The sequence below is a fragment of the Vanellus vanellus genome, assembly GCF_965231255.1.
Source record: "Vanellus vanellus genome assembly, chromosome: 10".
Classification (NCBI taxonomy): Eukaryota; Metazoa; Chordata; class Aves; order Charadriiformes; family Charadriidae; genus Vanellus; species Vanellus vanellus.
Genome location: NC_138915.1, coordinates 23,098,702 through 23,125,988, shown reverse-complemented (window position 1 = coordinate 23,125,988; position 27,287 = coordinate 23,098,702). Strand labels below are relative to the sequence as shown.

General features: G+C 39.1%; 1 protein-coding gene across 1 annotated transcript; it reads left to right on the top strand.

The window, feature by feature from the left end:
• Window positions 1-709: 709 nt before the first annotated feature.
• Window positions 710-27,287, top strand: WDR44 (WD repeat domain 44; the record flags this gene model as incomplete). Its single annotated transcript, XM_082488203.1, has 20 exons — window positions 710-786; window positions 7,481-7,517; window positions 10,496-10,570; window positions 11,048-11,678; window positions 12,353-12,483; window positions 12,578-12,670; window positions 13,620-13,756; window positions 14,766-14,849; window positions 15,155-15,261; window positions 16,258-16,409; window positions 17,902-18,040; window positions 18,136-18,200; window positions 19,367-19,480; window positions 20,299-20,421; window positions 21,365-21,556; window positions 21,717-21,818; window positions 23,290-23,405; window positions 24,833-24,960; window positions 25,644-25,775; window positions 26,211-27,287. 20 exons carry the CDS (start codon window positions 710-712, stop codon window positions 26,303-26,305), a joined length of 2,730 nt encoding a protein of 909 aa, XP_082344329.1. The 3' UTR covers window positions 26,306-27,287.

The window sequence follows — 27,287 nt, the reverse complement described above, 5'->3', positions numbered from 1 at the left end:
GGGCGCTGCCGTGGGTGCTCGGCGCTGTATATGGTCCACACTGCTGTCATGGGTGTTCAGCGCTGCCATGGGCGCACTGCGCTGCCCTGGGTGCTCGGCGCTGTACAAGGTACCCGGTGCTGCCGTGGGTGCACAGCGCTGCCATGGGTGTACTGTGCTGCCATGGCTGTACGGCGCTGCCCTGGGTGCTGGGCGCTGTACAAGGTGCCGTGGGTGCACTGTGCTGCCATGGCTGCAGGGCGCTGCCGTGGGTGCTCGGCGCTGCACAGGGTGCTTGGCGCTGTACACGGTGCCTGGTGCTGCCCTGGGTGCACTGCGCTGCCATGGGTGCTCGGCGCTGTACAAGGTGCCCGGTGCTGCCGTGGGTGCACAGCGCTGCCATGGGTGTACTGTGCTGCCATGGGTGCTCGGCGCTGCATGGGGCGCGCTGACGTCACGCGGCGAACCCGCCCCGCGCCCTGACGTCACGCGCCGGGGGCAGGCCTTGACGCCGCTCGCGCCTGGCCCCTCCCTCCCCTCTCCGCTGCCGCTTCCGCCCGGCAGGGGGCGTGGCCGGCTCAGCTCTCGCGAGATCCGCGCCCCCTCCTACCCCTCCTGCCCCGCCCGCCCGTCCTGCCCTGAGGTGGCGGCGGCCGCCCTGCGCTGCGCTGCGCTGCCGGCGGCTGGGCCCGGCGCGGCGCGGAGCGTTGGGGCTCGGCCCGGCGCCCTCATGGCCTCCGACAGCGACACCGAGGAGTTCTACGATGCGCCCGAGGACGTGCACCTGGCGGGCGCCTCCCCCGCGCCGTGAGTCCGACGCGGCCGCCGCCCTGCCCTGCTCCCCCTCCCCTCCCCTCCCCTCCCTCAGCGCGGCCCTGAGGGGGAGGCGGCCGCCCCCGGCCGTTACCGCAGTGGGGGGAGCTCTGCGGTGGGGGGGAAGGGGGGGAATGGGGCTCTGCCCTGGGCCCCGCGTCCCCCCGGGTGAGAGCAGGGGGCTCCGCGCCCGCGGAGCGGGGTGCCCGGCCCTCCTGGCCGCGGGCAGGCGCGGCTGCGCTCGGCCGTGGGGCGGTCGAGCCAGTGGCGAGCCCGAGAAGTCAAGAGGATGCGACGAAACCGAGCAGTTTTCCACGTACTTTTTAAGGGTTATGGGGATGGCAGTAGCCATTATCTTGATGAGATCATATCTGCCTCCCTTGGGCAGGCGACATGTAGTTTTTAGGAAAGGCGTGCGGAGATGAAATCGGGGCCAACAGAACTAATCCCTGAAATACGATAAAGACAGATTTTCCTAAGGAAAAAGGAGAGAGAGAGCTTCTTCAGCAACAGGCTAACTGTTGTTGCATGTAAAACAACTTCTGGTGTGCTCTGTCATTTGTTTTTAAAGGTGTTGCTTTGATGCTTCTTGTATTCACCCCATGTGTGATTCTGTGTAGTGAAGTTTCAACAGCATTTTTATAATGTAGATTCCTACCTAGTGCTGTTATCTCAAAACTAACTGTGTCACCATATTGTTGATGTTAGCTAAATATGCTCCCTCTTTTTAAATTCTAAATATCTCTTTCTGCTTGTTTGCTAAACAGGTTATAGCTTGTATCAGTTCTGTTTTTCATGTAGCCCGGACCAAACCTCTCTATTGTTTGACCTTGCAGGATGAGGTTTCATGTAGCTTATTCAAAGAGCAATAAGATATGGATTGTGGGATCCGTCCATTTGAAGCTTTAATAATTGACTAAGGACTTGTTTTAATCTGTGTGTCGGTGGTCACTGGATGCCTAGAACAAAGGAAAGACTAGACCTGTTGTCCTCACCCCCACATCCTGTATTAAAGTTTTTCTGAATGTAGCTTTTTATGTAGCCTGGTGAAAAACATATCCTGGCATACAGTTCATGAGATGTGGTAAGCCAAATCTCATTTCAGCACAAGTGCTGTTGGTGTTGCTCTAACTGCTTACCTTGCTCTGGCACTAGTGATCACCAAACTCTTCTGTGAGTTCCTTTAACTCAAAGTAATTGAAAGCAGCTGAAAGCTAGAAACAACAGAAACTATTCAGTAAGTTAAAACAGCTGCAACCTGGCATGGTGAGGACAGGAGAGGGTGAAGGTGTGGGATCTCTGTGGCTGGAAGCTGCAGGCAGGAAGGGGTAACCAGACCTTTTGGTAGAAGTGGGCCATTAAATCTGGCCCAGCCGCACATCCTGCCTTTTATTTGATACACATAATGCCAGGTGTCCTGACTTTGCGGGTTTCCCCCACCTGTATCTAAGCAGAAGTTGATAATACAAAGTCAATCACTAAAACTTAAAATGAAAGATGCTTTTAATTTTTCTGTTGCTCTTCTATAATCCATAAGGATGCATCATTGACTTAAGTCAATGGAATTCTGTCAGCTTGAGTCAAGTAAGGAGGTGACCTCGGAGGGCTTAGTTTGCAATACTGAATCTGTAATTCAGTCTGCTATTGAGTCTCTGCTGACAATATGGAGAATATTTTCTCTAAATAAGCTTTGAGATTTCTTAAGAGCTAATTTCACATTTACATCGGACACTTCTTGGAAGCAGGCTCATAGATTGTAGTTTTCAGACCTGTGCATGTGTAATGGCATTGAATTGGGACCCACAAAAAAAAAATCAAAACCTCCTCGTGGGAGGAAGGGCAACTGAAAACAAGTGCATATTGCCCTCTGCAGTTTGAGGCATTTCCTTGTGCATTCAGTATTCTGACGATGAGCAGAAAGACTTGGTAATCCTTTTTGGCAGCACGTGCTATAGCCAGTTTTTAGCAAAGCAGTGTATATATCATTTGCCCTCATTAAAAATGTGGGTTTTGTAGCTTCCTCTCCCATGCCCTGAGTTCTGTATGGGGAAATTTAATAACTGCTGATACAGAAGTTCTGAAAGTGGTGATACCTGTTTATGTAAACTTGCTGACTTCTTTGCTATTTATTTGTTTTATTAATTGTCTCATGTGATGTGGAAGAGTAGAATTTTCAAGCTGGATGTAAGCTCCCAATTCCTACTCTAAGTCAATAGGTACTGATGCTTAAGCCCTTCTTTGAAGCACCATATCTGTGTCCTCAAGTATGTATATAACTGGTGCTCTTTAAGAATTAATTAGCAAAAATTACAGAACTTGTTACAAAATGTTTCTTTTGGATAATAAGGGATTGAGATAGCTCTCCTGGATTGATGACTTCTGTAAGGGGTGAAGTGTGTTTAAACCAGATGCTTGGAGACTGTTGAATTTTATATTTATCAGGCCTGTACGCTTCGCTTCTGTAGACCTTGCCTTTTACACGTAGTTCTACTTTTGACAGGGTGTGTGGCGAGTGTCCGTCTGTTAGATAACTAGGTCCCAAACAATGTCTCTTTTTAAATGCTTTTCTAGACCCTAGAAAAAACACCTAGGTGCCTTTGTGGACTGGTCAGTGAAGGCATCTGTTTGTTGCGGAGAGAGAGGGAGATGTAGTTTGACAGAAGATACTCTTATTTAACCTCTGTCACTGCTTTCAAAAGACTATAACCGCGGAAGAGAGTTAGAAAAAGACCCTGAAATTCAGAGGCATGAACTGTCCCATGAAGGAGGATGTCAGTCTGAAAGAAGGAAAATATGAAGCACGCTTGTTTGGATGCAGGCATGTGACAGACCCTCTTATATTTTATTTAAAAGAAAAGTGATCCACCCACTCTGAAATCAAGAACTGCCAAACCTAATAGTTTGAATGTCATACGCTTACCAGTAAGGAGCAAGTTTGTTCCTAGTGTACTTGTATCCTAAAAATTGTTATCAGAAACCAAACAAAAAGCACTGGATTCAAGAGATGGTATAGATAATGAGAGATATCCTCTGGTACTTTAATTTAAATTCTTGAGTTCTGACTTCAGTAGTCCTATATTTTTGCAGATGCTTTGATGCTTTCCCTGAAGAATCTAGTTTTCTTCTGTGCAGGAAGCTAGATAATGTTAATTTGTGCCCTGTTGACACATGGGACATGCTTAGTACAACTTTTTGTTGTAGTGTATTTTAGCCAACAAGCAAAACTGATCTTGGCAGCCAACAGATGGAGTGTGAAGTGTTAGTTATGTTGCTGTAGTGACTTGCAGCACTGCAGACAAGTTTCTGCCTTCTGAGTTAGCTGAAGTTCCCGAATGCTTTCCAAGGGCAGCCTGAACAGTGCATTGCAGTAATGAATCCTTGTGGTTTTGAAGGTGTGGACTGCCAGAGAGCTACTTCAGGAATAATTGTGGCTTCCAGGCCAGCCACAGGTTAGAGGGAGGAAAACACCGTGTGCCTCTGCAAGCTGAAGGACAGCAGTAAATACAGTTAGTGGGCTGGTTGCTGAACCTGTGTGTTCTGTGCAGTGCACTGCTGCTATATATACACTTTAAAGCTCTTTTCATCTGTCTGGTAGCACACCTGCAGTGTAGCAGCGTACATCTTCCCAGGAAAGCAGGCAGTGTGGTTCTGGGGTTTGACCAAGGCCAGTCATTCACATCATTTTTATTTATTTTTTTAATGGGCTAAATGTTTTGTTTTCTGTCACAAAACTTAGCAACTGTGTGTTGAAAATGTGATGCTTATTTTGAATAGGCTACCTGATAGTGGGAATGGCAGCTTCCTATAGTCTGGTCAGTATTAGGATGAATTTGACAGCTGAATAAATACCACAAAAAGTTCTTTAGGAGTTTATTTGACTTTTCAGATTCATCAGGCATCTGGTTGTGTTGGGATTTTTCTTTGAATTTTGTTTAATTTTTGTAGATAACCTTGAAACCCTCCTTTGTTAAACTGGTGTTACAGTGGTATCATGTAAGAAAACTTCTTAGAAGTGTTATTTGAAGTGCAGTCTACAAGATCTATTGCTATCAATTTTTAAATTCCACTATTTACTAAACACTCATGCTAGATGACAATTATTTTTTTACCTTAGGTTTTCTGTGGTATTTCTCAGCCTTGATGTTCTGCCTGATAACCCTGTAAAGCTACAGACTACAGACCTTTCAAAGCAAAATCAGTATTTGATCATTGGATTTTTTTCTTCATAGAATTTTTTTTTCAGACACTTTTGCCACTAAATATACTGTTTAAAAAATGCAAGCGTTTCTGATAGTGCATCCATAAAACTAGTGGCCTTAAAGTAAAACTGGGGAGTGGAGAAGGCTGGTAACTTCAGGTGATTGGGAAGGGGAGACCATTCCAGAGTAATGTTGAACTACATGAGACTTCAGTTATCAAACTTATTCTGTGACTGACTTTTGTCTTTAAAAATGTAATAGCACATAAGCAGCAACTAATTGTGACTAAGGGAGCGATGGTGCTTGTAAACACATAGCTCAATCTCAGGCAAGCCACTAAACTTACTTGGCTATATTATAAACGGACCTGAAAGTGGTATTATTGCCAAACAATTATGGAAGCTTTGCAGTGTTTTAAAACCATGTAATTTTGTGGACAAAGCTTCACGTTAACATAAGACATGTATGTGTGCTCTGTTAAACTATCAGCCCCATGTTCTATTCTATACCTGCTATCTCTGTAACCTTTACCGCTTGAGCAGCTTTTTCCCAAGGTAAAGCATGAGAGTGGGAAATAACAGCTGGTTTAGTTTGAGTGTGGATTTTCCACAAAATTAGTTAGCTAAAGAAGTCTGAAAGGGTAGCAATGTCTTTTGAACCTCATATTTAGTGTTACCAGAGGAGGAATGGTTTGCCTGTACCAGAAATGACATGGTAATTGGTGGAAAGTGTCACGATAGAAAATGAAAGTATCTGTTTGCAGTTGAGGGGTTTGCATTTTATTTAGGTTGTAAAGTCTTAGCAGTGACTTGTACAGTAAGACCCTATGCCTCGCTGAAGCCTAGGCATTAATGTTGTAATTATAAATATATTTAATTGCTAGTCATCTTGTGGATTTAATGAACTGACACACATTTCTGCCACAATTTCCAAGGAAATCCAGGAGTTGATAGTGGAACTGAGAATGTTTCAGTAACCAGAAATTCAACACAGACTATGGCCTTTCCCAGCAACATATTTTGGAAGACAAAAGATGTGTTTGTTTTTTCAGGTCAAAATACTGATTTTGCTCTTTTTTTGCATACTGGGGTTAGCACCTTCTGGGAGGATTATGCCTCAAAACAGTGTTACAGATATTGTGCTTCTTAAGTGTCAGTCACTGGACAAAAGCATCTAGGTTTAAGGTGTTACATTAGTTACAAATAATACAGTCTTTATATACCAACCCACTGTACTTCCTTGTTTACTTAACTCTGCTATATAAATGTGGTCTTTTATTTTTGTGATGAAATGCTCTCAGACAGCGAAGAGAAGAGCTGAAATTCTTAAAAATGAAATGGAAATAGTTTTCTTGTGCAGAAGTTGTCCCTTGAAACCATTATTTTGGAGGCAGGAGTGGCAAGTTAGACTGAGATCTCTGTATTTGGCTGCGTTGCTTGGTACAAGATGATACTCAAAGCTGTCAAGTGTCCCTGATGTTGGTAGCCAGCTGGGATGCTTGTACAATCCAGGTTGTACTGCATCTGGTAGTAAGCTTTTAAGGAAGTAATCTGTAACTTGGTCTCTGCTTGTGACTGACAAACTAGTAGAATCGTAGAACAGCTCAGTCTGGAAGGGACCTCGGAAGATCATCTGGTCCAGCCTTTCAACATCTTTATACATGAGTAAGACACTGTAGTCAGAGTAAGCAGTGTGACTCAGTATGTCTTCTAGAATTCTGAATATCTTGCAGAAAATGTAAGTTCAGGATATAATAAGAGTTGACCGTTCATTGATTGGATTGAGTGGTGACCTGAAGAGAAGTAATTATTTGATACCATTCCCCTAAGATACCTTGTTCTTTCATGTAATTAGTGAAATGAGAGGTTATGTGAGTGGATGCTAATGTAAATTCACTCTTTCAGAGTATGGATTTTTGGAAAGCAGTGCAAAACTAGTTCCCTCTTGTTTTAAAGTAAATACTTGTATTTATACTGAGTGTCATGATTAGAAACAAGACCTTGCGTTCACTAGAGAGGCTGAAGGGCAGAATGGCTGTCATATTGTTGACTCTGCAGATTAGGGTTCAGGCACTTGATTTGCAAGCTACTAGAGCATTTGTACTTCTGCTTTCTGAGAGTTTTGGTTTCTTTGATGTACATCCTGTGCTGCCTGTACATGCTAATTTTAAATTTAATGTAAAATGTTTTTTAATCTGTACTTTGAATAGCATCAGTTTATTAGAAAAGATTTTCTAGGAGATTCTGCTGAGAAACTTCAGGGATTGTAGAGGCTGTGGATTTGTGCATTGTAGACAGTTGAGCACTTCATTTGGAACATTTTGTGTAAAGGAGTGGTATGAAAAACATTCACTTTCTTGCTGGTCTAAAGTATCAGGTATATATTCACTGTAAAGAAAGACTATATTATAGACTGTTTAATATGAAGCTTACTGTCAAGAGATATTTTTTTTTTTTGGTGCTCTGCCTAAGTCTGTCTTCTCTTCTTAGCAGGTCACCAACGAAAGTTGGATCCCATGTATTAAAGGTGAGTTTCTTCTTAAAGTCGATCAAATGCTTGTTGATGAACGTAGTGTTGAGCATTTCTGCCTAAAGCAGATGTGCTGCGGTAGCCCTAACATCTACACAGACAGGAAATTATAGGCCTTTCTTGTTGTAAGTAGCAATTGTTGTGCTTATGTCTCTGAAAAGTTCCAACTTCAGTTTTATTTAGGGTATGTTAACATGTCTTGAAGCTAATTTTATTCTGAAATGTATATGTGCAATTTAAGTGAGATCTACTTAATTCCTGTACCCTCTTCCAAGTGATTTGTGAGTAGTAAGCAAGTCTCTGCAGCACTTAGGTTTTGGCCTTGATTTATGCGAAATAGTTGACTTTTTCTCTCTTCTGTCTTCAAAATAAGAAAAATCTTAGTGTTTGTGCTTCAAAAGCCTTCTCTCTAGGTTATGTGAAGATAAAACACTATATTTAGCTTAATGAGACAGCATTGCCACTTCCTACGCAGGTAATTGGTATGCTGCATCTGTGCATAGTGACAGTGCAGCTGAATCTGGCACACGTTAAATAAGTGAGGAGTTGGAACCTTGTACAAATAACACTTATTTCCTGGTCTCGGAAGGGTCAAAGGTGATGCTATGCAGCACTGTTACATAGAGTAAAGGCGGCTTGACATTTTGTCTGCACAGTGTTGGGAAATCAGAGTGAAAACAGTATTTCTGATTTGTCAGAAGCACTCTGCTCTGAATCAATCTTTCTACAGTGATACCATATCTTGTGGTATCTCTTCTGGAACCAAGACTTATGCCCTATTTTGTGTTCTGTTTACTGTCCCTGTAATGATTAAGTATTACATGTGCAAGTCCTTCAAGGAATCTCGCTCTATCACTCTGACTGAACTCGATGCAATCAATGAACTTCAAAACTAACTTTAATGTCTTGTCGACTGAATTATGAGCTATGCAGTTCTGTATGTTGCTTGTAGGTTTTTCATTAGCTATGAAGTTCTGTATATTGGTTGTAGCTTTCTTATTTTTTTTTAAGTATCTTCCTAAGTCACTTGCTAAAAGCTAAGTTTTTGAAGGTGGAAAAAGTACTTGCTTCTCTGTTTGGTACCGTATCAGTTGAGTGAATGTGTGACTAATGGTATAGTTTGTCTTGGAACAGGTAAGAAATATTTCCTAAGTCCAAAGTTTAACAGGTGTGTGAGTTTAATGTCAATAAAATTAGAAATTAATATAATGGGCTTCTGTAGACACTGATTACACATAAGTATTTAAGTCGTCATACTTTTGAAGATAGATTTGAGTGCTAAAGCAAAGTAGAACTTGCATTTAGATTAGAAAAACTTTGTGGAAGGAGAGAGAGGGAGTGGAGATGGAGGAAGAATTTTTCTGTAATTGCAGCTGTGTGATATGCCATTTCTCAAGGTCAGAACTCTCAAAGATGAATGTCTACAAGAATTGTGTGGGTTTTTTTCAAGCATGATATGGTATGTTAGTACACTATAAAGATTCTGTTTGACTAGCTGAGTGTCTAAAAAGGGTCTAAAGAGAAATTTCTTAGATATCTGTACTAGACAGTCACTCTAAATCTTGTCAAGGTCCAAAAAAAAAAAAAGGAGCGGTCTTTTAAAATACCTAATCTCCATATTAAACAGGTATCTTGTGCATATCCAGAGATTTATTGGTGGAATTAAATTAATAGCCCAACGGTAGCAGTTTATAATGGTAACAGCTAGCCTTTGGGGGCTTTAACATTGTGGGGAGACAGCTGAGGACTGCTAACTTCAGTAGAAGAGAGTTTTGTATGTGTAGACTGGAAGGAGGAGTAGAACAGAACGCATATGATGAAGTTCTCACTGGACCGTGCTAACTGAGGTTAAAGCAGTATCCTTCTATGGTATAAACTACTTACTTTTCTGAACCTAAGATTTTTCAGTTGATGAATATGTTCACTCACAAATAGAATATTTTCACTTCTGTTTGCTTCAGACTTCGTATACAATATCCATGCTTAACATGCACATGCTTAGGCCCAGCCTAAACCATGACAATGGCCAAAGTGTAATCTAATTCTAATGCTCCTGGGGCTGCCTATGATTTATTTAATTATTTTTAATTATTTATTTTTAATTAAATACGACTTTAAACTATTACAAAGATATACTACGTTGTTTTGACACATGAGGCCACCTTTAGTGAATAGATTGTATTAATGCATTGTTTGGTAGGATACGCCAAAGTGTTGATGCTGTTTGCACGTCTCAAAACTATACTTATTAAACTGCAAGCTGACATCGGTAGTTATAATATCCTGGTAGTGTTTATTATGCATATATAAAGAGTAAATAGTATACTGTGCTTTGAATATTCTTGCAGTCTCTCATCCAAATGTTCTGAAAATGTTCTTGGTTTTTTTTGCTTAAATTCAGTAGTTTCATTTGTTCTGCTGCAGATTTTGGAAGGATCTGCATGAAGACTGGCAAAAATAGACAATGTGCACTAGGAATAAATTGTAGAATGTAAGATTCTGTGTCAGAACCTCCAAGGCGTATTTGTCACCACTTGAATGATCTGCCTGACTTAACCTGGAAATTTCTAAAAAAGTTTCTATTATGTTGTGATAATACAGTTCTTGCATCTTTTCTTACAAGCTGATAAAGAAAAAATATTTTAATATTAATTTTCCTTGCTGCAGATTATTAAATGCGTATGTTTCTCTAAACTTCATGCTACCTTCAGTTTTATTTTAGTTGAGGTTGAAACCTCTTAAAGATGACTGCTTTTTTTGTTTAATAGTGTGCAGGCTTTCTCTCTGTATATGGTGGTGTGAAGGACTCTTCATGTGTACTGTGCTTTCCTGTTTAAACACCTATCTGATGGCAGTAATGTGTGAAAATGTAGCAGAATTCATGTCCTTTATGCTATTTAATTTGCTGTAGCTGTATTTTTGTTAGATCATCTTACTAAAAAAAACCCTAAATATCTACCATTTTTTTTCCATAGGATACAGACAGCAAGCTACACAAAGCTGGAAATGAAACCTTTGTACAAGAAATGAAACAAGACGATTCAAAAGAGGTTAGTTAAATACTGCTTTGAGCTTCCAGCATCATACTAGATATATTAAATAATTTAATAATCCAGTCTTCATCCTGAAACTAGCATAGGTTAGAATTTGTTGTTAATGTTAGTAAGAGTGTCCATCTAAAGGGTAAATATAGGACTAAGTGTTCTAAAAACATAGTTAGGGTTCACAGTGTTGAATTATTTGTGTAATTTACAGGACCATATTTAGCAATGCACCAGAACTGAAGAGTTTCCAAACTTTCTCTCAAAGTATATTAAAGAGGAATGGAAATTAGTTGCTGCTTTTATTTTTTCAGTTATGTCTATTTCTGCAGCTAGGTCTCCAGTATTTTTAAACAAAATATATTTTGTATACAAAGCAACTCTTCAATGGAAGAGTTGTTGTGGGTGTTGTACAGACTGACAGGTAAGTGTACCCTAGAAATGCCTGCCATTTAACAGTAGAATGGTTTTGGTTTTGTTTTTTAGATTATTGACAGTATTATAGAAGAAAGCAAGAAGGCACAACAACTGGATGATGATTCTTTAGCTAGTAGAGGAAAAGAACTGACTGTTCCAACTTCAGATGCAAATGCTTGGATTTCTGGAGCAGGTATCATTAGTAGTATTCCAGAAGTATTAGCTGCTAAAATATCATCACAAGAAGGTACTAGAGAACCAGTGCATCAGAGTGTGTGTAACAACACTGAATTGGAGTCAGGGAAGCCCTTGTTTACTTCTGAGCAGCAGGAAACTCATAAACTAACAAAAGTAACAAATGCAACTGACCATAAAATGCATGAAACTGAAGCACAAGAGGAAACATCAAAAAATGAGGACATAACAGACAAGAAAGAGGCAAATACTTTAGAACAAAGGGCTTCAGATTTATCTACCAAAGACCCTTCTATGGCAGAAGAAACGCCTCCAGCAAAACCACCAAGGCAGCTTACTGTAGAACCTGATATAGTTGCTAGCACAAAGAAACCTGTCCCAGCACGGCCACCACCTCCAACAAATGTTCCTCCTCCGAGACCACCACCACCTGCACGGCCAGCTCCACCACCCCGGAAGAAGAAGAGTGAACTGGATTTTGAAGTGCAAAAACCTGTTTTAGAAGGCAAGTGTCCTATTTTAGGTGACTTCGGTTATCTACGTGGTTACTATTTTTGTGTTTTGAGTGAAGAATCATGCAATCTTGTGGTTTTAGTTAAGTTGACATGTAAATGAGGAATCGTTCAGTCTTGTGATTTTAGTTGACGTGTAAATGAGGAAAAAACAAATTCTTCAACAATCTTAGCTTCTTGTGGTGGAGAAATACCCTTTTGCATTACAAGTGTTCCTAATTCATAGACTTTCTTGTAAACTAACACTTACTACCAAAATAGGTACTTCTCTAGCAAGGAGAAGTTGCCTTATCAATACGGAAACTAAAAAAAAGTTACGCACTTCAAATAAATTGTGTGCAATCTCTATTTGCATAGAAATACAAGTCGAGCTGTAGACTGAGGTCCCATGACAATCAGTAGTCCTGGGTTACTTGGGAGATGACTACAGAAAATATAATTGTTAATAAAACTTGAAGTGGACTAGGTGTGAAATTGTGCCTGTGCTTCCAACTATATATGAAATATATAATTGATAAGGCAGATTTGGTGGCAGCGATGTTTTTTAAACAATCGAACTTGTCAGAAAGCATGCTCAGGGGTGTAACTATGATGTTAGGAGTCTAACAGTCTGTAGCCTGTCTACGCAAGTGTTATGTTCTTCTTTCTAATATGAATCTCTCTTCAGTTTCTCGAGAGAACTTCACAGCTGGTGGTCTTTTAACTCCAAGTGCAGTGACAGAGGGCATGCCCAAAGATTCTCAGCCTTCTTTGGATTTGGCAAGTGCAACCAGTGGAGATAAAATAGTCACTGCACAGGTATTGGGAAATGGTTATAAGTTCAATAATTAATATTTTCTATTACTTTAGTGTTACAGTAGAGATAAGGTATTCTATGTGTGCAAAATTTCAGGAAAATGGGAAAGCAGCCGATGGCCACACAACAAATGAAGTACTTGGACCACAAAGACCCAGGTCTAATTCTGGAAGAGAGCTCACAGATGAGGTATTAATCAATGTGGTTTGTATATCGTACATTCTTGTGCTTGCTTTTGCAGTCTGTTGAATGAATTCGAGTAGTCACATGTTACTCTTTGCGCTCTGAACCACTATATACTGTGACCAGAGATGCAAATAGGAGTGGTGGCACGCTGGCTTTGTCCACCTAAGCACTTTGTGATTCCCGAGTCATATGAGGTATTAGTGTTTGAAAGTGTGACCTGTAATAGATGTGAAATGCTATGAGTTTGTGTTTGTAGCTATGCAAACGCATTACAAGATTTCACTGTGAGGAAACACCAGCAAACCTGGTGTTTTATCATGCATCTAAAAGGGGAAGGAGTCAGCAATAGGAGAATGATTTTCGTAATATTAAAAAATAGCGTCTTCGGGTAACTTCTGTTAATCCTGATGGTACTGTTATTGGGCTGCTGCCAGTTTTTATTTGTGTGTATCAGTGTATGGCTTTTTTACTATTGCTGAACAGATGTATGTGTTCATGAGCTGTTCCAAAAAAATCTTTTCCTTCGTGTAGTACTAGTTAGGTCGGAATGCTTTTTCTGTATGGGTAAAGGTTGTCTTTGACTAAATCTAAACTACAGCTGTTAAAATATGTGAAAGGGGAAGACTTCAATCTCTTTTAATTACATAGTAGATTTGATATTGGCATGGAAGATTTCAGGCAGTGGCTGATGTCTGTATAGCTGCATTTCTGATTTATGAAATTGAAGCTTGTGATGACATGATTGTTCATCTGTATAGTGGTTGATAATGTTTGTGTTAACACGCTAAAGGCAATTTTTAACTTAAGCTTAGTCTTTGTATAATAAATATATAGTGAGCTACAGGATTTCCCATTAAGATAAATAATCTGTAAGATCAGATTACTTATATTTAGCTCTAGGTTTTGGAGTCTAATCAAGTCATCTTGATTTCACATCTTATTTTTTCCACAGGAAATTCTAGCAAGTGTAATGATAAAAAACCTCGATACAGGTGAAGAAATACCCCTGAGTTTGGCAGAAGAAAAGTTGCCAACAGGCATTAATCCCCTAACTTTGCATATCATGAGGAGAACTAAAGAATACGTCAGGTATGAATGATAATAGCTTTCAGCTCTTTCTGATACTGTTGCTCTTGTAGTTTTTGCATACATGGAGGCTGCTCTTACGCAAGTAAAGAGAGTCCCAATCCATCTGTGCTAATTTCCAGTTCTCTATTAACTAGGCTGTTTATTGAATTCTTTTAAGCTAACTAAAATTGATGATATTACTGGAACTTGCCAGGCAAGTATGTCTGAAAATCCAGCTGGACTGCATTTAGCACTTGATGTGCTAAATGTTGTCATTTCTGTACTGAATTAAACACAGTTTATGTTCAAGTACTAGATGTTGTTCACCCCCTGTAGCTTTTTCAGTGTTTAATTTAGTAGACTTTGGTGCTCTGAAGATATGTGGTCATCAGTATAGCTGACTGCTTTGAGGTTTTCCTGTTCTCAACAGGGCTTTAGGCTGTTCTACTGTTTAAAGCTGAGTCTGTTTGTAAACTTCAATAGAAAAATACCCTTTCTTAATGATCAGGAAATCATGTCAGTCTAGATGTCTTTTTCAAAGGCCTAGATTCAAATGAATTATACATCAGACAATTTTTAGGTTTTTTGCATTGCTGAATTATCATTGAAAAGCTCACTTCTGTAGAACTGTATTCTTCTGTGTACAAACATCTGCTTCAGAATTAACCACTGTTAATTTATTTGATCTATGGAAAGCAAGGTATGAGAACAAGGTGGCGTGTTACTAGTTTCTAGTCATGTATTTTGTCAGCTCTTAACTTTCAAAGCATCACAATAATCTTAAGTTTGAAATTTGTGGAGGAGAGTAATGTACCTCTGGCATCTGGAGAGTGTGTACGGTTTTAGTATGAAGATGCCTGGGAACGGAAAGATCTGTTCTATTACTTGATTAACATGTCTGTGTTTTTTCCAATGTGTTACATGAAGGAATAAAGATGGATTCTGAAACACAGATCCTACTTTACTAATGTGTCATTCAATCTAGATTCATTATGGTTTTGTATTAAATAATCGCTTCTGTATTTCCTAGTAATGATGCGGCACAGTCTGATGATGAAGACAAAATGCAGACACAGCAAACCGATTCTGATGGAGGGAGGTTAAAACAAAAAACGTAAGATGCTGTTTCATGTCCCTATAAAGAAAAGGCAGGTTTTGTTTTTTCTAAGCTGAAGCTCTCCTCCTGACTTCTGAAAAGTTACCTTTTAAGTACAAGTGATACCTGAGTTTACATAAGCCCATTGCTCTGCAGTTAAACAGAAGATTGCATGACTGCTGGCGAATTAAATGCTTATTTTAAGAAGCAGTAATGCAAAGAGATAATACTGTGTTTCAAATCAAAACTATTGATTCATAGTAGAAAAAAAAAAAGAGAATTTGCCAGTGTTATCTGTTGAAAAAGTGCCATTGCTTTTTAAGGACCCAGCTGAAGAAATTCCTTGGCAAATCTGTAAAGCGAGCAAAGCACCTTGCTGAAGAATACGGTGAACGTGCTGTAAATAAAGTTAAGAGTGTTCGAGATGAAGGTCAGTGACACTGACATTTTTGTATTTATATATTTTTTTTTAATAGGATAGTCTGTTTTTCCTTGGGCTTCTAGAAATCAAAGACATCTGAGGGACGTCTCCTGCTGTATACTACCACTGTACAGTTAATGTGGCTTTTTAGAGTTAAAGCTTGTAGCTTGGCATTCTGAGACTAGTGGGTTACAAGGACGAATTCTGGTAAAGTAGTAGTTGAGAGATCTTTTCAGCTAAACCAGTTGAATACTATAATTTTTGTTGTGCTGTTAAGAAGGCTGTCTGGATATCAAAAGGTAAACTTTTTTTTTAAAATTATTCCAGCAAAGGTAGAAGTGGGGTTGTCTTCATTACTTTAATAAAATCAGATTGTTTTCTGGCAACCAGTGCCACCATTAGAGTTCTCATTTAGTTTGAGCTCCTGTTAGAAGATTTCCTAACTACAACTGATTGCTCCCCTTCTTGTTTTGTCAGTGTTTCTTTCAGACAGACTTCTAGTACTGCAGTAAGCCAATTGAACCACAGCTTGAGAGAAGTGCCATAGAACTGCTGCCTTTTAGCATCTTATGTTGCCACTGGCTGTTTGCCCCAGAAATTTTGCAGTTCTTTATGGGCAGATCAACAGACCCTTTCAGCGTATTCAGTCTGAAGAAACCAATACGATGAAATGGATAATTTTCAGCACACATTAAACTGCCAGAAACCACTTAGTGCAGGATCTGCTGAATGCAAGACCTGGTGCAAAGAAAGGAGCAGAACAAAAATGAATAGCAGTTCTTATTTTGAGTGTTCAGTGTTTGGATTCACTGCAACGTGAAATTAGCATGGATGTATTTTTAAACATTGATGCAACAGTATTCTTGTTTTGCTTTAAGATCTCAATATTGCCTGTAAAAACTTGCTAATTCAAGACTAACCTGCTACCAAAAAGTATTGGCAATTGCTTACTAATACATTAAATGTGTGCTGCGATATGTACTGCTGAATTTGTGTTCTTCTTAGTCTTCCATACAGATCAAGATGATCCCTCTTCCAGTGATGACGAAGGGATGCCATATACAAGACCAGTTAAGTTCAAAGCAGCACATGGCTTCAAGGGACCTTACGATTTTGAACAAATTAAAGTTGTTCAGGATCTCAGTGGAGAGCATATGGTAGGTCTCTCAAATTTCATCTGTGGTTTTGCTGAGTCTGTTCAGCCTGAGTTTCAACTTTTAGATTTCATCTACTTGGTGACCTCCAGAAATTACTGCCAGACTTATTCTTCTTGAAGACCAGTTTCATTCTGGAAAATAACGTTCTGGCAAGAAATGAAAATTTGGCTGGTTTGAGCAGATCTTCAGAAAAGAAAACAAAGTCTGTAGATATTCAGGCTTCAGGGATTCTCAAGAGCTTTTCCTTGAAGAGTTTTGGTATGGAGTGGTACTTGGTTTCTTGGTTCTTGTAATTCCAAACTTAGGCTGCAATGGCTATGGTCCACTACCAGAACTGAGCACAGAGCAGCAGGGTTGACCTACTCGGCAAATAAACTAGTCTGCCTATCAGAGATATGAACACAGGTATTGAATAGAAATGCTAGATTGGTTCTGGAGGCAAAAATGGGGAGAGATTAATGGGGTATGTGGGTCAGAATGATAAAGGAGGGGGGAGACCGGGATATGGTATTTGCAGAGATGCCCGTGGAGAATGAGGCAGAACAACTACCTATTCATCACTGTTGTTAAGCACACGTGCTTCCCTGCAGAATCTGCAATACAATCTAGTATTCTGGACTTCCCAGATTCTTCTGCTTGACAGCAACTGTCTGACAACAATTGAAGCGGTCCCCCGTCTTTAAGTGTTAGGCAAAGGATAATGACCTATAGCAATCACTTTGGTGACTGGAGAGTTCAGGCTTGTCATCCACAACTAAAGCTTCCAGTCCTACTGGTAATCCGTCTGTGTTAGTTTCTGTCATGCCAGTATTTGACTTCTTAAAACCTAGGAACTTCCCCGAAAGCATCCTAGGTTGGTGGAGTCAAATGCCTGATAGGTGTTCATTAAATAACAGGAGGAAATGGAATATTGCTTGTGTGGTAATGTGTTTTATTGACTACTGACTCTTCAGACTTTGCAAGGGAGAAAGAATTGTTGTCTTCACAGGCTTTGCAAAATCCTCTTGCCAATTCTGAATATAACAGATATAATGTAGTGCTCAATTTGGTTGCCAGAATTGATGTAACCAAGTACAATTTTTATTAAAAAAAGAAGTGATAGCACAGCTTGTGCTAGCTTCAAGTGCAGCTACAAATACTCGCTGCTTCTACAAATCAAATAGCAGGTTATAAGTCACTCAGAACCCCGACTTGCTGACTATTACTAATTGTACCAGTTTTATGTAGAATGCTGTGGTAGCGCTGAGCTCCCTTAACTCCTCTCCTACAGTAATCTGCCCTGTGGGCTGTTCCTTTCAAACTGTTTTTGCAAGTATGTTGCTCAACCCACCAGTTTTAACAATTGCGTTTCAGTGTTTTGACCTACAATTTATTTTACTTGTGGCTTCTTGTATATGTCCTAAATCTTGTCAGTTTACATTATAGAAAGTCTTTTTGGTATGGAAAAAGGCACTTTATGTAACTTAAACAATGATCTTTTTTGTTTTGACAGGGTGCTGTTTGGACAATGAAGTTCTCTCACTGTGGTCGATTACTTGCATCTGCAGGACAGGACAATGTAGTGAGAATATGGGTTTTAAAGAATGCTTTTGACTATTTCAATAACATGCGAATGAAGTACAACACAGAAGGTATCTTTCTGTGCATTGCTAGAGCTCTAAACCACTAGAAATTCTAGTTATTTGAGAACTTAGAGTTGACCATGGTGTTTCTGCCTGTGTTCTAGGCCGTGTCTCTCCCTCCCCATCTCAAGAGAGTCTGAATTCTTCAAAGTCTGATACTGACGCAGGGGTATGTACACTAGATATTGGGGGGTGCTGTTTGCATTGTTCTGTAATGCCAGATCTTAATTGTTGCTTTATGCAAGAGTTCTTGGCCTATTTCTTTGAGGCATAGACTTATCAGTAGACATCTTCAGTCAAATACTGTTATCCCATGTGTATGGGGTGCAAGCAGGAAAGGAAGTCGCTAAACAATGCGTTACGAAATCTGCATAGCTTTGCTGTGGCCTTCTGCCGGGTAACTTGCCTCCCAGACTTGTGAGTGAAATGTTAAAGGGAAAAAAAGCCCCACATTGCTGAATTTCCTGTCTTAGTGTTTTGCCTCTGAGCATTACCTAAGGTTAACATCTGAGTTGATGATGTCTTTTCTGAGGAAGGCCAAGCTGAACAATGGAATACTCGGAAGTATAATAAAACCTGGCATTTAAAAATTTTTCACATCTGTGTAGAATGAAATAGAATATGATTGACCAAAAGCATTAAGGCACTGTTACTTGTAATGTTTAGATACTTTAGTAAACCAGCCATTAAAATTAATGTATTAAAGGTTTTTTTCCTGTCCTTGGTTTCCAGTAGTGTAAGAAACGGGTGACAAAATCAGGGTTTAAGCAAAGATTTTAGTGTTAGCTTCATTTAGTGTGCACTGTTTTGAGGGAGGGGAGGTGGATATTTCCTTACCTTAGGTAAGTGAATATCCTTACTTAGCCACACACACCGGTGATGTTGTTTTGAGTTACTTTTTGCTGTAGAGCTTTTGTATAGGAACTTCTGGTTTTGCACCTGTTTATTGTGAAAGGGTCTCTTATTAGGAGGTTAACATTTTTGACATGCACTAGAAGTATGGAAACTAACTCACAGTTTATATCCTAAATTGGAATGCGGTTTTCAAGGTCTATATACTTTGTTCCAAAAGCTTATCTTACAATGTTTCCTTAAATTACTGTCAAGCTTATGCCATTGAACAAAAACTGTATGGATGGAAAATGTAGAGCTCCTTCATTTCAAGATGATGTTTCATAGCTGATTGTACTTGAAATTGACTTTGGTTATTTTATTTTAAAGTCCGAAGATTTGTTCTTCAAATTGCTGGCCCTGTACTTTTTGTAAGCAGTAACTGTTTTATTGTTAATTTTTCCAGCTAATATTTTCTGATGTTTCTGTACACTTTTCTGATAGATTTGCAGTGGAGTTGATGAAGATCCAGATGATAAAAATGCCCCGTTCCGTCAACGACCATTTTGCAAATACAAAGGACATACAGCAGATCTTCTTGATCTTTCCTGGTCTAAAGTAAGGCACCTTAATACAGACTGCACAGTTCTCCTGTGTTTTCGTTGTTTTCTTTTGCCAATTGCCGTTGGAACCATACATCTGAACAATGTGAAACTGAAATGAAGAGAAAAGGTTTATAGAGACAACAGTTGTTCCAGCTGAAATAGTTGGGATAAAATGAACAAACTTCTTGGGCTTCATTAATTAAGTCTTCTTTAAAAAAATTAAAATCTAGCTAGTAACAATTGCAATTTTGTATTCAATAGTGGAGTTAAATTGTTTAGAGTGGAAGGAAATTCCACTGAGTGGTGTGATGTCTGATGTATGGTATTACTGCTTTTCTTGTCTTCAGTATGCTTAACTGTTTTTATGCAGTGTACAGATTCTAAAGGTGCTGAATATATACATATATCTTAAAATTAGAGAATTACCTCATGCTTAACGTTAAAAATGTTTCACATAAAAGCTTATTCAGTTAACTTGTCACATTGGAATACAGTTGTAATTTTAAGAACACAGTCTGGCTGAAGGGTCTTAGGAGAGACTCTCACCCCTTCTCCGCAGCCTGTTGTGCTGTTTATTCTCTGAATACTTTAACTACTCTCCAAGTAGTTAACATATCCATTGAGGTTCTTCCAGAAAATGTTCTGTAACTGAGCATCAGGAAGAGCACCAGTCAGTAATGATAATTTGGATAAAACATTTTATCTGAAAGGATAAAATGTTGAATTGCACAGCAACAGAGAAATTGGTAAGATGTTACCAATCTGATTTGCTTTTCAATTTTCTGTTACTTTTGTGTCTATTAATAACCATGGACTTCTCTTGTTTCACAGAATTACTTCCTGCTTTCTTCTTCTATGGACAAAACTGTCAGACTATGGCACATATCGAGAAGAGAATGTCTTTGCTGTTTCCAGCATATAGACTTTGTCACTGCTATAGCATTCCATCCAAGGGTAAGTTTAATTGCTCTTTTTCTTCTAGAGAGGCAGAACTTGCAATTACAAGAGTCCTCCCCCTTTATTTTCAATAGAAAATAACAATTGAATAGTAGAGTTTGTGCGCTTGAAAAATATCCCTATTGGATAATATTCTGGAACTATAAGTGTTCATCTTCAGTAAACTTTACCAGAAGTGTCCATGTGGTTTAACCATTTGTAGGCATGACATGGGAAGTGAATTGTCTATAATGTCACAGCTGGTATAGTTTTGAGTAACTTTGTGAAAAGTCAGACTTACCAATGAGGGATGTTGTGATTAAATATTAGTGGAAAAAATCATAAGGAAATAGAACAGATTGTTCAGAGATCACATAATCCCTGGGGATGTTTAAAACTTGACAGGATGTAGCCCCCTACAGCGTGATCAAACTGTTGAGGCTGTCCTTGCCACGAGCAGGGGAAGTGGAACAAAGACCTCTAGAGATCCCTTCAAACCGATTTGATTTGATGATTTTTAAAAAATACTGTAATAAAACTTCCTAATATTAACAAAACTCAAGTAGAGGAAAAGCTTTTTTTGGTGTTCCCTGAGCATACATAACTGGTAGATGTATTGGGAACTCTGAAAGGAGCTTTCAACTCCTGACCAATTTTGTATTTTTCTAAATTATGTTGAGAGGGTACAAAGAAACTGCGGTAACAGTGAACAGTTTTCTGACTTGTGGTATACACGCTGCATGTGTGTAATCTTGTAAAAAATCTGTAAGAAGCGGAACTCCACTTACAGTAATTTTAACATTGTCTTTTCAGTCGTCTTAAACATTATAATCAACTCATCTGAGAGCTCTTATTTGGGAGGTTCTGGAGAGAAGCTGTTTGGAAATGGGGTGGGAAGATTTTAAGGAAATCGGGGCATACTCATAGTGCAAGCAGAGGTTGATGTAGTTTGTCCTCTCAGGATGACAGGTACTTCTTAAGTGGTTCATTGGATGGGAAACTCCGACTCTGGAACATTCCTGACAAAAAAGTGGCATTATGGAATGAAGTAGATGGGCAGACAAAATTGATTACAGCTGCCAACTTCTGTCAGAATGGCAAATACGCAGTCATAGGCACATATGATGGAAGATGCATCTTCTATGACACAGAGGTAAAATGTTTTGGAGACTATTTTTTTCCTGTTAAATAACTAATGGATTTAAGTCATGCTTATTTAAATATCAAAAACCAAACTTACTAGAACTTGAAGCAAAATAGTTTAAAGTTTTTACACAATTATTTCAAATCAGGATAAATTTTAATCTTTTCAGCACTTGAAGTACCATACGCAAATACATGTGCGTTCTACCAGAGGCCGAAATAGAGTTGGAAGAAAAATCACTGGCATTGAACCCTTGCCTGGAGAGAATAAGGTACTGTCTTTCGGTGCAACTTTGGCTTAGTACTGGGGTCTGATATTTATATCTAATGCTTAGTAAATCTGTGTTAAGTCTTGTTTATGTCAACGACTTAAATCAGAAGTCTTTTAGCAGCGTGAAGATGAGCACTAATTTTAGCTGATTTAGACTAATAGAATAATAAATAGTGGTAAAATAGAAAATTTTTTAATGACATTATGTTTTGGTCAATGTAAGGTTGAGAAAATGCTTACAGTGGCTTTCAGTGAAAATTTCTTTGGCATAACTAACCCCTCTCAAATTTAATACTCATTTGCAAACATGCTTCATACAGAAGCTGAGAAAATGCTGAGAACTCAGAAGCTGATATCTAAACAAGTGTGCTCTGTTCTTCAGGATCTCCTTTTGTTTAGCTTCGCTCCAAACTGAAGTCTTACTTTGAAAAGATCAAATTCTCATCATGCAAAAGACTGCTCTTCAGTATTAAAGTCATAATATAAAGTTGAAGAGTTTGTTACACAAAATTTCAGGGGTGATGTGGGGTCAACAGCTGGCTCTGTTAGAGTAGCAGATCACCAGCTGTTACAACCTATATTATACTCTTGTCAATGACGCAGAATTGATTTAATTCCAAAGACATGCAGAAGATTTAGAAATCAATAGTGTCTTTGGGTTTGCATCAGATGCTGTGTGTTGGCATGTTAGATGATGTAATGACACACAGCCAGCATGAATTCTTTTGAAAACAAATAGGAAGTTCTGCAATCTGATGGCGGTGGTGTTTCAAGAGTTGTCACAATTTTATTGCATAAAATGAGTACATAAGTAGGAGTCAGTATTTGCCTCCTACTCCACTATACCCTTCTGCTAGTATCATCTTGAGAATTATTGCTAACCTGCAATCTGCTTCACTTCTAAGGTACCATAAAAGGGCTAATCAGCTGAATGCCTGTACGCATTTTGACAACCCTTTCCTAGACTTCTCCTTTCCTTATAAGTACGTTTAAGTTTCTGATCTGAAAAATGTGAAAAGGAAGCAAAGTCATATCAACCAAGAGAAAAGCCCAGTTTGCTTATATAGTATATGGTGGTCCCTGAATGGTGCTTTGTGATTGATAGGTCATGATGCTTCAGAAATTTACCTCACTGGAACAGCTGTTCTGTTATGTTATTGTGGAATGTGTTCCAAAATAACCTTTGCAAATTGATGACTGTTCTTTGGGCCCATGTTTCACTTCAGTAAAGAGCAGCTGTTCTGGTTCAGACCAGTCAGGATGATCTTGACAGGGAAGTTGAGAAAGAAAAATGTCATTGTCCTAAACCTTGTTCTGTTTCTTTGAGCCTATTCTTTGTGTAGGTCACTCCTCCCCCCCCCCCCCCCCTTATCAAAAGAACTGGAATTCTGACAGTTTGAATGAACTCTTTTGCTCCTTCTTGGGTGTGTTAATGGTTTCCACTTCTAAATTTTTATTTCTTTCTTTTCTAGATTCTAGTGACATCAAATGATTCCAGAATCAGACTGTATGACCTAAGAGATCTGTCTTTATCTATGAAATACAAAGGTTATGTCAACAGCAGCAGCCAAATCAAAGCCAGCTTCAGGTAAGACAGTATTAGAGCAATGGAGTTGTTGGATTTGGGAAATACTATGGCTGAAGTACAGAGGCTTTTGTTTAAATAATCTGTGTACCTTAGTATGAAACTGAACCTCTGAAATGTCACTTGGCTGGGACTACAAAGGTAACTGAAAGCTCTGGTCAAGAATGACAAAGCTGCCAGTGAGCAGAGAGCTGCTGTGAATGAGGGAATCCTTTTGTATTGCCAGTACGATGCATGTCCATTACTATTGCTGTAAATACAGGAACAGTGGTAGAACTGGTGGGGCTGGGATGCTGCATCTTCTCTCTTCTTCATGATAAATAGGGTTTATTTCCTTAATTTTGTCAGGTTTTGTTGCAGACGTGTTGGTTACCCAACTGTTGCCCAAGGCTATTCGCCACTGCCTGTGTATCATCACTGTCAGGAAACAGCCTGCAAATCTGAGTTAGAATTCTTTTTTTCCTCTTTCTAAGTTCTGGCCTAAGATGCTTTTCTGAGTTTGTGTATATTACTGTGAGTGTCATGGAAATACTGTTTTTTAAGGTAGTAAAAGAGCAGGAGTAGACAGGAAAAATTTGTTCTGTCCTTCTTTCTGTGAGTCTTGCAGAAGTGAAAGGGGAAGATGCTTGGGTATGTGTTTAACCTGGTTGTTTGAGCAGAGGAGGGCAGCAGTGCTTAAGGAATAATTCCGAGTTTAATCTTGATTGTCAGCTGTTGGCCTTTGAGAACATCTTTAAGGCTGACCCAGTATTTCACAGAATGGCTGAGGTTGGAAGGGACCTTGGGAGATGATCTGGTCCAGTCCCCCTGCTCAAGATTAATTTCCCAAATGAAGTGATCTCTACTTACAGGACTGTATCATAGTTTAGGTATGTGGCATACTCATGCAGTAGATGAATTAAAAGTAAATACTTGAGTTGAATCCGCAGGTACTGTTTTGTCTCTGTCAGTGCTTGTTATACAGTGATCTGCTTACAGTCTTGTTTAATGCCTTTCATCTTCCACCTTCATGAATGGGTTTTTTTGCCCATGATTGCATTGTAAACAATTCCTGTTACACCATCTCAGGTGTTCACACAGGTTCCAGAGTCAAACAGATGCAAATTGCACTCGAAGATTATGCCATTTTCATGTTGCTGCGTATAGCTGTTAGACTAATCCTTTTTAACGTCGGAAGCTGCGGGAGAACAGCTTCTGTGTGCTGTTCATCAGAACTGCTTTTTCTTCCAGAGGGACAGCATCAGGAAGCTTACATGCCCATTCATTTAAGGACTGTGTATTTTTTTGAGCTGCAGTCCCTACAATAAAGGATCAGATTGAATCGTGAACTTAACCTGATTGCACTTGTAAAAGCTGCAAGTCATCTGGAGAACTACTGTAACAGTTGCTTGAACAGCGAAGTAATGTTTTTTCCTTTTTTGAATCTTTAGCCATGACTTCACCTACATTGTAAGTGGTTCAGAAGATAAGTATGTTTATATTTGGAGTACATACCATGACTTGAGCAAGTTTACATCTGTAAGAAGAGACCGTAATGACTTCTGGGAGGGCATTAAAGGTAAAAATCAACTTTTGATCTTTGCTTTATTGAAGCTTATGACTTCAAAAATTAAATATTTTTATCTTCTCAGTTTTATTTGCTCAGCAGTGCTGTTCATTTATTTTGAAGAAATCATTAGCAAGATGCATTGTAATTGGTGGATTTTCAATAAGTGGACTCTGTCAGAAAACTGTGTCCACAGGAAATTCTCTACAGATGCATGATTGCGATGGCAAGAGGCAGAGTAGCTAAGAGTTTGTCCAGCTCTGGTATGAGATTCTGAATGACTGTAGTGTTTCACTGGCACAACTTGGTTGTGGTAATCAAAATAATTATTAATCCTTAGATCCTGTTTGGAAAAGTGGCTTTGAAAACAATGCAAATGTTTTTTCTTTCATGGCAGGATTTAAAAAAAAAAAGAGCAACTCTTATCTCTGACACACACAGTCTTTGGGAAACATGGGACCATATTTATATGAAACATGTTTTGGAGCTCTTGGCAGTTAGTTTTGGGCACTTACAGGAACTTCTGAGATCCCTAAGCTTATAAAACAATGACAATCGCTCCTTGAATGATGAGCTTACCTGGTGCCACTAGCACTGAGATTCTTGGGTATTTACTAAAATTTGTGCCTGCTACTCTTGTAAAGTTGCCAATTCCTTAAAACAAGGTAATCAAAGTTGAATTGTCTTTTCTGAAGCGCACAATGCAGTGGTCACATCTGCGATTTTTGCTCCCAATCCTGGTTTGATGGTGTCACTGGAAACTTCTGAAAAGCAAGAAGCTGAAAGTAAGGGAGAAGATTGTGAAACATCAGATACCATACCCTCTGGTAGGTGTTTAAGATAAGCTCTGCTTGATACCGTGGTATAAGAAGGAAAAGATTATGAAGACTACTTTCAATTTGGGAGGGGGGTTTCTTGAGATGAAAAGTCCTTGCAATGGACTGCCTTAGCAGTTGAACGTTTTGGCAGCTGTTGCATTCATAAAACTTGAGAATGTGAAGTGAGGGGTATAGCTGTTGTCCTGTGTACTTTAGGATTATTGTTTTCACACTTGAGCTGCTAAGAGGTAGAGCTGTACCAACATATAATGAAAAAGTCCCTCTCCTAGAAATGCAGAAGTTTGTTGAAGTATTGGCTAGGTAACGGGAGTGCGATAGAGGAAGAAGGGTGTCACAGTGATAGCTTGTCTTCTAATGAGAGCTTGATTTATATGTTTTTATTTTCCTTAGTGAACTAACAGTTTGTTCTCTTTCCTTATTAAGGAGCTTTGAAGACAGATCACACAGAAGTGCTTTTATCGGCTGACTTTACTGGAGCAATCAAAGTCTTCATTAACAAAAAGAAATATGTATCTTAGTTGTTTTGCAACTGACAGCGTAAAGCTATGGTACTGTGGGATTAAAATTCCATAAACAATGCGGGCAAAAGCAAAGTATCTAATATAATAATGTTACAGGCTGATTTATTTTTAAATCTTTATTTTAAGGCTACTCAAATATTGGATCCTTGGAAAGCAGTGTCTACCTATTAACACCTGGGCTTGTAGAGTAGAAAGGAATGTGTAAGAATAATCCTGCCAAACATTAGACTCTAAACTTCCTACGAACAGTCATTTTGCAATGTAATTGTGAACCTGCACAGGTGTCTGCACGAAAATGTATTCACACATGTGTGTGCCTTTTGGTTACATGCACTAATTTGAATATATATCAAAAGGATTTTAGTGGTGCTTGTTGCCACTAGGTGTCAGGAATGGGGATGGGAAGGGAAGGTAGGAGGTATGGCTAGAAAAATGCTGAATGATTTAGTCTGATCTTTGCACAAAATTCCATTTGAGAAAGACCTTGAATTTGTAGTAGCTATTGTTCAGAATTTTAAGTTATGCAAGTTTTTGATGGGTCAGCAACCATGTGTAAATGTTTTTATAAATTTCTCAACTTCGGGACATGCAAATTTTTTTGTTGTCTTTTAATTGTTGTGGACTTTAGATTCCTTTCTTATGTATAATTTTTTGCACACTGGAGCACAATACTTGTGTAAAGAATTCTCTCATTCCTTGTTCACGGGCACCAGGATATATTCACCTTCCAGATAAAATTAAGCTACATTAGAAAGTTCTTATATTTTACAACTATGTAAAATAAACTGTTTACATTTTTTAAGCATTGTAGCTTAAAGTTTTAAGTTCTTCTCGTTTGTCTAGTGCCACTGAATTTTGAAAGTCTTTGTAAATATTCATATAAAACACCTATGAAGTAACATTCTGGGCACAGTAACCCATGAAATGTTATTGATGGTCAAGTGTTTCAGAGAACAGATGTATCATTAAACTTGGTCGC